Source organism: Phalaenopsis equestris, unplaced genomic scaffold (assembly GCF_001263595.1).
Source record: "Phalaenopsis equestris unplaced genomic scaffold, ASM126359v1 Scaffold235330, whole genome shotgun sequence".
Taxonomy (NCBI): Eukaryota; Viridiplantae; Streptophyta; class Magnoliopsida; order Asparagales; family Orchidaceae; genus Phalaenopsis; species Phalaenopsis equestris.
In genome coordinates this window covers 42,581-55,477 of record NW_018253210.1, presented here as the reverse complement: position 1 = coordinate 55,477, position 12,897 = coordinate 42,581, and the positions used below count along the sequence as shown (strand labels likewise).

At 33.3% G+C, this 12,897-nt stretch overlaps 1 protein-coding gene across 2 annotated transcripts in view; it reads right to left on the bottom strand.

Moving 5' to 3' along the window:
* Positions 1-12,357, bottom strand: part of LOC110039115 — a 53,563-nt gene extending 41,206 nt beyond the window's left edge. For both annotated transcript variants that reach the window (XR_002295488.1, XM_020744073.1), the window contains exon 1: positions 12,047-12,357. Coding sequence is in view for 1 of the 2 variants with exons in the window: in XM_020744073.1 (XP_020599732.1) it covers positions 12,047-12,228 (182 nt within the window). In the remaining variant the exon portion in view is untranslated. The remainder of the gene's footprint in view (positions 1-12,046) is intronic.
* Positions 12,358-12,897: the final 540 nt, after the last annotated feature.

Sequence of the window (12,897 nt, the reverse complement as noted above, 5' to 3'; positions counted from 1 at the left end):
GGGTCGAACTAAAACGAGGCGGGCACCACTTCTAAGGTTCTAAGATAGTCGCAGGGAGACCCCTAAGGCTAGATCCTAACTCCTACGAGGAATATTAGACCTCACGAAAATTGAGGTCAACATAGTGCAGAGGCAGATCTATCATTACATCTCCCATTTCATCTACTCCCAAAAAGTGATTATGTCGCGTCCTTCTCTCCGTCTCTCCCTCTCGGATTCTCCCACCACAAATAGGCATTCTTCTTTAGCTTCATGGTAGTGAGCTTCACTCTTCTGTCATCGAGCACCTCCTTGTATCTAAAGAATCGTTCAACAGTTTGCATCTACTCAAGAAAATCATCTGGATCCATTCTCCCCTCAGAGTTTGTTAGATCCACCTTCATTCCCAGATTTGTATCCTCCAATAGGCAAGTCATCTCTGTATCTTCCACTAGGCGTCTCATCTCAGTATTTTCTAACAATCAATTCAGCTTTATACTTCCAAAAGGCATTGTATCTCTGTGCCTTCCAACAGGCACTTCATTTTGGTATCATCCAACAGACACCTCATCTATGTATCGTCCAGCAGGCACCTCATATAACGGTCTCCTCTGATACTATATCCCAAAGCATCCTGGTCAATCCTCCTTTCCATTGAAATCATCCTTACAAAGGGATTCAGATGTTCATGTTATCCTTCACGGGTTTCACTACTACGGTCGACGATGATCCCGGCCTAGGTTCTTTCCTTGATGGCATCGAGACGATAAAGCACTTGGCAGAGTAGTTGTTGTATGTTATCTATGGTAGATTATTGATCAGATTCAAACAATTGATTATTCTGGAGTGTGGCTAGAGTTTCAAGTGCACGTATATAGGAGGTACGCATAGTTTTGCAGGGTTGAAAAAAAAATTTAGGTGGAGATATGGATGCTAGAAACTCTATGATAGGACTAGGGCTAAGCTAGCTATGATACTAAAATGATACTAGAGTAAATCCAAACCATAATAGAAAAAACAAGTATTATTACTCAAAAAGCAAATAAGATTACTACCAAAAACATATGAAACTAGAGAAAAACAAAGACACAATACGACTCAACTAGAGCTTAGGTGGAGGGAGGAGGTGTTGCGGTTTACGAAGGAACAACTAGTATGGAAGTGGGGGAGTGGTCAAAAGGTAGCAAATGATGGCTGTGGTTGGCAGGAAGGTGACGGCCACATAATATGGTGAGGTGGCTGCAGCAGGGAAGTGGTGGCAGGGCGATAGAAGGATCAGGTAGGCTCACGACAACAAGGAGAGGAATTGCGGGACTGCGACAACATCATCAAATGGCTGGACAGCGATATCACAGTAAGGGAAGAAGTTGAGAGATGTGGCAGTGATGTCGGATGGTGGTATAGGGGTAGAGCAAAAACACGAAGGAGTGCTGGGCAGTGGCAGCGAAGGTGAAGGTTTGGGACAGCGAAGGGATAGTACATGGAAGCGAAGGAGAAGGGCGGTGGACTTAGGTACAGCAAGGGGGAGGGCCGACAGCAGCGAGAGGGAAGGTTGAAAAGGTTGCTGAGGAGTTGGGTAAGGATAAATATCCCCATGGGATTGAGCTACAACCGGAGTACCACTCCAACCCTTGGAGAAGGTTGTCACCTTAGATGAGTTATAACTGAAGCATCTTCTAGCATCCGGATACAACCTTAGAAGAGAAAAACCGGTAGTCAACGACTGTCCTGAACAGAAACATAAGCCAAAAACTGACTTCCAAATTCTAATCAACATATTTATAGGGAAAAATTAAAAATGAATGGAAGATAATAGGAAAGAAAGCACACAAAAGAAAAACAGGACAGTTTCAGCAGCTTGTGTCCAGTCTCCTGTAACTTTAAATTTCGTGGCATTGTAGTAGCTACGGTACCATAAGAAAATCATGAGGGAAAGCTCCTACATCACTTAGTTTAGTCCTCTCTTGAGAATTAAATAGTGTGCTATGCAACTAACTACAGAGGATGAGGTTGGACTACTGAACATTGTAGTCTATACAGATTTTCTTAAATATTAACTTAACCCATTAAGCTCATTCATTATTATGAATTAAAAAAATATTAGATAATTATTTTCCTGAGGGTCCAACAAACTAGGAGGTTTAGCTCCCAACCCATCAAGGCTATGAAGAGGAAATTTGATCCCTCTTCCTCCTAGATGTAGCTCTAATTATAACAATCTCTCTTCATTGCAATAGAAAGCGATGCACATCAATCATCCCCATGAGTCCACATCAGTGAGAGTCTAATGACTCAGAATGCACTATACCCCAAGCAATTTTCCATCACATACTTATTTTCTAAATTTGATCTTAGATGGAGGATTCACCAAGTATTTTCTTATTTCAGTTGGATTACATCAGGGATCGGCTTTAAGCCATATCTTTTTTCTTTAGTTATGGATGCTCTTACTGGACATTTACAGAAGGATGTACCTTGGTGTATTCATTTCGTTGATGTTATCCTTCTTGTGGCTAGAAAGAGTTTAGAAAAAACGTGAATTATGGAGGTCCACATAGGAGTTTAACGACCTTCGTTTGAGTAGAACTAAAATTGAATCCAATGAATTATGGGTGATCAAATTATTAAAATGTGTGAATGTTTTCAATATTCAAAGAGATATCTCGGGTCTATTGTTTGAAGTGATGGTGATATAGATGAGGATGTTAGTATTAGAATTCAAGTTGATTGGTTGAAGTAGAGGAATGCATCGGGACTATTGTGTGATAGAAAAATACCCCCTTAAACTGAAAAGAAAATTTTATAAGATGGTGGTGAAACCTGCAATGATCTATAGCGCAAAATGTTGACCTTAAAAGAGAAGCATAAAACAAAGTTAAGTGTTGCTGAGATGAGAATGCTTAGATGGATGAGTGGCTTGACACTTAGAGACAAAATGCAAAAGGACTGTACCCATGATAGGGTCGATGCAACTCCAGTGGCAAACAAGATTAGAGAGAGTCGTCTTATAGATGGCTTGTTCACATTAAACGTCGACCATGTGATGATCTGATTAGGGGAGTAGATGTTTTAAATTCGACTGATGTTAAGAAAGGCAGAGGTTGACCTAAAAAAGACATGGGCATATTGTATAAAAATCATTTTAATCTATTAGAATTAAATGCAAAATATGACACTCAATAGTACGCAACGGAGAAAAAGGATTCATATAGCCGACCCCACTTAGAGGGATAAAAGCTTCTTGTTGTTGAGTTGTTGTTTTTGATATTAATGATATAATGAATATAAAACCTCAAATTCCTGGTTCACATCGCCTTAATCACATCCAATTATCTCTTTGAACACTATGATTATGTGCATATGCTCTCTACAAGAATATTTAATACTTCAAAGAAGAGTTATCTATTCTAAACAAGCACGCCTCTTAAAAGAAAGTGGTATGCTCCTATTTTTGAAACTGAAAAAGAAAACCTCTCTCTCTCTCTCTCTCTCTCTCTCACACACACACACACAAACTCTCTCTCTCTCTCTTCTAATATATGAGTTTTGGTCTAAACCCGACCCATGAGTCAACTCAAACTTGTAAAAGTTTCCATTATCTTTGTCATGTAATAAATATATGCATAGTGCTCCATTACAAAATGAAACTCTCCACATGACAAAAGTCAAGAAGAACATTCTCTCCATTTGAATAAATAATATAAATGAAGATATGAACATGCCATCACCCAAAACATAAATTTATTCTTTAGACATACCAAAATTAATTTCCTTTACTTCTTTATGAAATTTTTCTTCCAGAATAAATCACATAAGCACTAACTAGTTATTATTTGAAAAATGATCATGATTTGAAATTCCAAGAAACCAAAAGGTTTTTCAAAAAATATCACTTCACATGAAATATTGGTTTCACAAAAACAAGATTATGTTCTTGATACAAAGAAATGGAGCTCAATTCTTGCCAATGCAAATTTTAAGATTTCATTAGGAAAAAAAATCCAGTGTTCGATTTCAAACTTAAAAGATGAGGACTAGGAGTTAGAATTAAAATAGTAGGGTGTTTTAAAAAAGTGATCCACAACAGTCTAACCTAATTATAATGAAAATTAGGCAAGAGTTTCCTGGGATATCACCCATAAGTTCTCCAAAATAACTTAACCAAATTCTAATAAAAATTATACACGATTGGCTATGATATCACCTGCAACTAATGCTGAAAAACTTAACCCAATTATAGTAGGACAAGGTTATAAGTTCTGAAGCAAACTTTAAAACTGTTGTATGAAATATGGGGATTTAAAAATAAATAAATAAATGAAATGGCGGACATAATGATTTGGAAAAGATAAATAATGATTTTTGCAAAAACCAAATTGAGAAGATAAATAAAAGACTAATTGCGTTGGGGGAACTGTAAGCTATTGAATAGAACATCCAAAAGAAATTCGGTAAGAAATAAGAGTGGACATAAAGTTGAAATATAAATTCTCAAGATGAACAAGGATAATGCAAGGGTGATAATTATTATGTCATTAATAAGCAAGGGTAGCAAAATTGTGGTTAGCACATTTGATGAAGAGATGGTCATGAATTGAGGGGATTTAAATGGACATAAATATAATAGATATGAGAGGTGCGAATGACAGAACATATCAAATAAAAGATTAACATTAATTTCTATCAGTTTTGCATCAATTATGAAAATGCTTACAAATAATATTCAAGGTGATCTATCATGACACGTCATTTTTGTAAATGGCTTAGAAGTTGGGACGTCTGCTAAAAGAAATGAAAAGTTAAAATAATAAATAAAACAGTACAAAATAAATGGCATTGAATCAATAAAACAAAGTTTGAAGAGCATAGTAATAATTTTTGTAGGTGGAATGCTACAATTATTAGTCAATATCACTAACAGAGAAGGTGACACTGATATCTTGAATCTATCATATAGTAAAAAGGGGCTATAAATGAGGATATAAGTTTCAAAGTTAATGATGAATGTTTAAAATTAATAAATCCACTAGATTGCTGTGCAATAAATGATTCTTGAAACTTCTTTAGCTCTTCTATTTCTATGCGTACACTACTCCATTAAAGTTATCTACCCACAATTGGCCAATTTCAGCAAAAACAAAACGGAGCAGCAGAAATAGCGGACAAAGCAGTGGCAAACATAGGTGGTTGATCTGAAAGCAACAGACAAATGGTAAACAAAAGGCAAGGCAGCAAGTTACGGAACTAGCTAGACCGGCTTTATGTAGTATTCTTCAGCCAGAGTCTAGCGGAAAAACTAAGGTCAACAGCAGTTATAACAGTGGCAGGAGAAGTTGAGACAGTAAAGCCTAGGGACTTTAGTTCTACGACTTGTTCAACAGTAAGGAATGAATTTGAGAGGAATAGAATAGCAACAACAACAATAACAAAAAGGCTTTATCCCACTAAGTGGGGTCTGCTACGTGAATCCTTTTTCTCCATTGTTCTATTGTTTTCATTAAATTCTAATAAATTAAGATCATTTTTATACAACATGCCCAGGTCTATCTAGGTCCACATCTACCTTTTTTAGCATAAGCAAATCTAAAACATCTACTCTCCTAACAAGGTCATCAGATGGTCAACGTTTAATATGACCAAACCATCTATGATAAAACTCTCTAATCTTGTCTGCCACTGGAGCTACTCTAACCCTTTCACAGATATATTCGTTTCACATTTTGTCTCCAAGTGTAAAGCCGCTCTTCTACCTAAGCATTCTCATCTCAGCAAAACTCGACATAATCTAAGGCTTCTCTATTTAGGCCAACATTCTATTCCATAAAGTATTGCAAGTCTCACAACAATCTTATAAAATTTTCCTTTAAATCAAAGTTGTACTTTTCTCTCACATAGGCACGATGCACTCCACTTTAACCATCCAACTTGATTCTACTAATAACATCTCCGTCTATATCATCATCACTTTGAACAATAGACCGGAGATATCTAAAATGGTCACTCCTTTTAATGACTTGATCACCCACTATTACAACTCCGCCACTAGATCTACTATTACTAAAGTTACTTTCCATATATTCAATTTTAGATCTGCTGAGAAGAGAACCTTTAGACTCTAAATTTTACTTGCATAATTCAAGTTTTTCCTGAACTCTCTCTGGCCTTATCTACAATAAGGATATCATCAGCGAAAAGCATACACCAAGGTACATACTCCTATAGATGTCCAGTAAGAACATTCATAACTACAACAAAAAAATATGGGCTTAAAGTTGATCTTTGATGTAATCCAACTAAAATAGGAAAATACTTGATCAATCCTCCTTGTGTTCAAACACAAGTAACAACTCTAGAGTAAATATGTTTAATGACTTGAATATAAGCAATATCAACACCTTCTTTCTAGAACTCTACAGAGTAATTCTCTTAGACTTTACAATAAGCTTTTTCTAAATCAACAATAACCATATGTAGATCCTCCTTACCCTCTCTACACAATTCCATCAAACCTATTAATAAATGTATAGCTTCCATGGTAGACCTGCACGGCATGAATCCAAACTAATTTTGAGAAATTTTTGTATCACGTTATAACTTATGTTCAATAACTCTCTCTCATTACTTTAATGTATGACACATTATCTTAGTTCATCTATAATTTGCACACTCTTGTGCTTCTCTTTTATTCTTAAAAATAGAAATCAATAAACTCTTTCTCCACTCATCAAACATTTTTTTAATATTTAAAATAATATTAAAAAAATTAGTAAAACAAAATTGTCATATCTCCTAAACAATTCCACACTTCTATTGGAATACCATTAGGCCCTACTACTTTTCTATATTTCATTTTTTTTAAAGCCTCCTCAACTTCTGTTTTATCAATGTGATGGTGAAAGTAAGAAATTTTATTATTATTTATTATATTAAGATCACTAAAATCAATTATATTTTCACAATATTCATTGAAAAGTTTATCAAAATATCTCACCCAACTATGTTGAATATCCTCATCTAAGAAAAATATTTTTGTTTTTCATCTTAGTGCACTTGAAATAAATATTCACTTTTATTATGTCTTTGTTTGGCTGGTTTATACATACATATTTCACCATCTTGAATATCTAATATATTATAAAGAATATTAAAGTAGAATTCTTAGCATCATATATTATTTTCTTAGACTTTAAACTTTTACATTTAAACTAATTTTTATAACAAAATTTCTATATATTTTTTTCTTTCTTTTCTTGTATATTATTATTCTACCACTAGCAATTTTTATTTCTAAGAAAATTTTCATTTGATTCTCCATGCACATCTTTTGCAACTTACTTAATAGTACTCATTAATTTATCTAGCACAGTATTAGCTTTATAATAAATATCTCAAATTTTAAGATCTTCAAATTTACTCACAAAATAATTTTATTTGTGACATTTAAGTGCCCCTTCTAATTAAATAATGATATTTCATTTTATTTTTAATCTTTTAATACTTCATTCTAAAATCCAAAACCATATTTGCTACTTAAAATTTCATTTTAAATAACCTTACAATCCTTATAATCTCGACGATCTATTTTTCTCATAAGAAAATAATTAATTTATAATTTATTAAATTTATTCTTATAAGAGATGATATGCATCTCTTTTCTTAGATAAGAGATTAGAAATAACAAAATCATAAGTTAAAGCAAAATAAACTACAATTTTATTTTCTTCAGTTGTCACTCTACTTTTAAAATTCTCTATTATTCTACCAACATGTCTATTTAAATCTACTCCAATAAAAATTATTCCTTCAAAGAGTACCTTTTGTATGAATTCTTTTAGATCATCCAAAAATTTTTCTTTTAGAACATAAGAATTTTAATATCAACGACAAGCTATAGAATTAAAATATTATATTCAATTCTACTAATTTGTATAACATTGTTTTTAAAATTATTATCTCTAATTACACAAACCATTTTCGGTATGAGTCCAACTTGAATACCAATGTTTTAAAAAAAAACTATCTATCTACTTAGCCTTTTCTCCAATCAATTTAGTTCTTTACATGCATAAATATTTATTTTTTACGAATCATAATATCTACTAATTTCAATCATTTATTTGTGAGAGCATCCAAATACTATTTTTATGAACTAAATTTTTGCCAACATCCATCTAGTGTAAAAACCCTTGCTTATTTAACATTTACTCCCGGGAGCGGATGCAAGGACCCTTATATACTTTTTACTGTATTCAGGTCATACAACACGTCGCTTTCAGTGGGCATGCTAGCATTGGCATAATAATTTAAAAGATTCATATCATAATTTTTTGAAAAAATTTTCACGCTAGTTGCTGACTACCAAACGTAACCATTCACTTTTCATATCCAGGACTTAAACCCAGCAATGTCAATTTTAAGAGGAATAGAAGAAGAAGAAAAAGAAAATAAAATAAGAGTATTTCTTTTTTTTTCAACTAAGTTTTCTGCAGGATTTAAGCTTAATTCTGAAAAATTGCATCATGGATTAATCTAATACACTCCTACATAGTCTCCCTAAATAAGAGAATAATATCTATAATAATCAATAGGATATTTTCATAATGACAAAATAAGTCTAATAGGATTTATCTAAACTAAATTTAAATTAAAATACAAACCTATCCAAGAAAAATATATATATATATATATATATATATATATAAATTTAAAGGCATCTTTATCCTATAGTAATTTGAAATTGGATCCAACAATCGAACATCCAAAGTCTTGATATCCCTAATATGATGTTCAATTGGCAATTCCACAATTTTTATAGAGCCTTGTTGATAACCTCTTTGATCTTTATAGTGTAATTTAAGAATCAACAACTTCATCGACTTCCAAAGATAAATTGAATTGTTAAAACTTCAATGCATGTGATCTCTCAAAATTTCTATTATCTAATGCCTATATAATGACTACAAGAGGTTTGGATGATATCCTACCAGATTTAATCCCCATATCATTGAAAGAAAAATATACAACAACAAAGTCTTAATTCCACTACGTGGGGTCGGCTACATTTAGGTTGACCATGTTATATGGCTCCAAGTGTTGGTAATAAAAAATTGACTAATAGCCAAGTTGAGCACGAAGGAAAGAAAATATTAAGAATATAAGATAAATTTGTGACAAAACAAAAATGGATTATGGAATGATAATATTGGAGGGATGGCTAAAAGAACATTTATTAACTTTAAGGTAAGAAAAATAGACTTGGGTGATTTCGACACGTTCATATTTACATACATAGCACTTCAATACTTTGAATCTATATATGGAAGGGTGTATTTCACTTTTAAAAAGTGGTAATAGTTCTATTTTTATGTGATATTAAAGGCAGAGTGCTATGTGTGCAAAATATGAAAGTTTAGGTGGGAGATATGTAAATACATCTAAGAATTTTGTGCTATGTATGCCATTGCCCCATATTAAAAATACAATTTTAAGATGAATAGATAAATTAATATCGTAAGTTTATAAGGAAAAAAGTGTGAACTAAAAGTAAAATTGGTAAAAATTGTGAAAGAGGATTTGAACAAAACAAGTTACACAAGACAACACTCAGAAAAATAGATAGACGAGGAAGATTCACAAAATAGAACATGAATAGTTAAGCTCAAATGATGATGGTGATGATAATCAAAACTTCATGAACCAGTCTAGAATGCTACCTTGATCGATTTGAACCTCCTTCAATTGATCTCTTGATTCTCTAGTGGGACTTCATCATTTTCATAAATTCTCTACCCCATGCCATAGGAACTCATCGCTTTAATATTAACATGATCCAATTTTCAAAGAGAACAAACGGGAGCTAAGATTGATTATTAGCATTCTTAGGATCCTAATTGATATCAGTTTCCAATAAAGAAATAAGGATTATGCCAATGATATCAGTTTTAAAGAGAAAAAATTAAGTTTTAAAATCACATAAAAATATAACTATTATTGGTATTCACGCTACAGGTAAATGATATCAGTTTCCAATAAAGAAATAAGGATTTAGACGCATAGAGCTAAAGCTTAATTTTGTTTCATGGGTAAGCCAATTTGAGGGACACTTAAGAAAACAATTAACCATTGTTAGATCTTTAAAGGAGACAAATAGGGTTAAAATTCAAAAAACATAAATAAAAAGAAACACACTAAAGATATTTTGAAAAGGAGTGTCTATCTATAGCCAAGATTGATTATTAGCATTCTTAGGATCCTAATTGGAAAGGAAGAAAATAGATTTAATAGATTTTGTAATTCAAAAGGAATACTTTTACAAGATTGGTGTGTGATCAACAAATTTTTATCAAGCACGAATCTCAATGCATTTTTTTTTGTAAAAGATCTTCCAAATTTAAATTCAAGATCATATGAGCCTCAATTTCAACAAAATTTATAGCCAAACTGATTGTCTCAACAAGACAAACCCCATGACATCAAAATTAATTCAATCTGGGTCCAATCAAGCCCAGATCAAGTCGTTGAAGCATAATTAGAAGTTTCAGATCATCAATTGAATGTTCGACATACTTATAGTCAAACCGAGCATCTCGATGAGAAGAATCCAACAAACCAAAGATCGTTAAATGTTAATGTCATTACGAAACCTAAATCCTTAAAAAATCTTTTATGATTAAGAGGGATCAGCACGACCGTACAATCAAATGGCTAAGAAAGTTATGCGCTAAAAAATCAAAATGCCCCTCCTCAAATGCTAAAGAATCTATCTTTCTTCACTTGGAAGAGGGGAAGAAAAGGGAAAGAAGTGAAATTCATCGTTTGTTTTCGAAAGAAGACCTTGCAAGAATCCATTGACCTTTGTAGCTACCAAGGCGCTAACGAATATCGACCATCGCCCATGGACCACTGTCAGCGGTCACCGACTGTCATCGTCGACCACAACTTACAACCATTGTAGTTAAAATACGACTATTGTGTTTAACACTTGTATTTTCTTTGTATTTTATAAAGACAAATGTAATTTTTTATATAAGATTGTAACCCTGTTTCTCCTTGTCGTGAAAAAAGGGCGTAGCATTTTAATTACAAACACATAGTGGATTACTTTAACAGGGCTAAACCCCGTGATTTTCCTCTTTCAATTGTTCTCTTATTTGTGTGTTTGTTGGATCTTTATGCAATGCTAACATGTTCAATTATCACTTTGCTATCACGAATTTTCCAGCACAAGATATTACGATACCTTCATCCAAGATGAAAGGCAGCTTGCCCCTTGAATCCTAGATTCAAAATGAGCAATATAGCCCAATTTAGTATGAGCAAACAGATAATTCTAAAGAAAGAATTTCTTGGGAAGGAGAGGGATAAGAAAATTTGTCAATTGAGAAAGAGAATTAGGATTTTAAACTTTTGTTTGTCATTTCCTTCAACAAAAAATAAAATAAAATAAAATCCAAGATGTTTGTTCCTTCGCAAGAAACATCTCCTTGAATGAGGAGTGGGGTGGAGAAAAGTTGTCAATTGAGAAAGAGAATTAGGATTTTAAACTTTTGTTTGTCGTTGCCTTCAACAAAAAATTAAATTAAAAAAAAAAATCCAAGATGTTTGTTCCTTCACAAGGAACATCTCCTTGAATGCAAGAAAAAATTAACCTAAGAAAATCAACCTTTGATTTTTCTCACATGAAGAAGAGCTTGCAACAGTTAGAACCTGAATAAGAGATTGTAATGCAAACGACAGCAGATGGTAGACATATAGCTCAGATATGGTTAATGATGATGGTGAAAATGAGATTAAATTTGAAAGTTCAATTGCTCGAGGCATAAAATCTAGAGCTGAGAAAAGCATTTTAGTTTTGTGTGATTCCAAAAAGAGGCAAAGTAATCTAAATCGTTGCATAGTAAATACAATAAAATTAACCATATCTATTCTATTTTACATCAAATCTATTATTCAAAAATTATTTCAAATGTATTTTTTTTTAATTTGTTTCTATATGCATAAAATCCAAGAAATCGTAGCGCGCAGAACCTTTCAAGGAATTCATTAGAAACTGCAAAAAGCCACAAACCTAGAGATGGAAACCATGATTCCTTCCTTATCCATCAAGCTTGATTGCTCCATAGCACTCAGGAAATGCTCTTCTTGAGCCTCTGGATGTTCTTCCTCCTGCAACACTGGACATTGACGCCCAATGACCTCCTCAGCCATCTCATTCAACCCCAAAACTGAAGCATAGCAGCAGAGGCCCATTTTGTTGCAATCAAAATCAAACCGACCGTACACCACCAACCGAAACTTCCGCTTCCAGTTGTCTCATTCCTCCAGTGCGTCTCAGTAGGGGCATCCGCTTCAATGGCATTGGCAGTGGCCTCGGAAGTATCCCTCCCATCGGATGGGCTCTCAGAAAACAAACAAATAGTCAATAAAATAAAATCATGACACTCCGCGTGATAGAGAAAAAAAAACGGTTTAATAATACAGAGAATATTTTGCGCCGTTTTTTCTCTATTGAGAATATTCCCCATATTATTCAGGTGTTATTATGTGTTATTCATGTGTTATTGTATTCTGAGAATATTTTTGGTGTTATAATAACACAATAACACATTAATAACACATGAATAACACAGGGGGGAATATTCCCCGTGTTACTGCGTCGTTTTTTTTCGTCTATCGCGCGGGGTATCGTGGAGTGATTTCATTGACTACACACGTTAATTCTATCTGTGTAAAACTGATGTAATATTTTTTCCTTCGTCTTACATTTTAAAGTGAAAGGCTTATGCTTCCCTCCTACTTGCTATAGTGATAGCATGTGTGGTTTCTAGATTCCAGCCCTAGAGGCAAAAAAGTACTCGTGGTTTCATTGGGCCGCATTGGTAACTTTGAAGTAGAATATTAGTGCTTAATATATATATA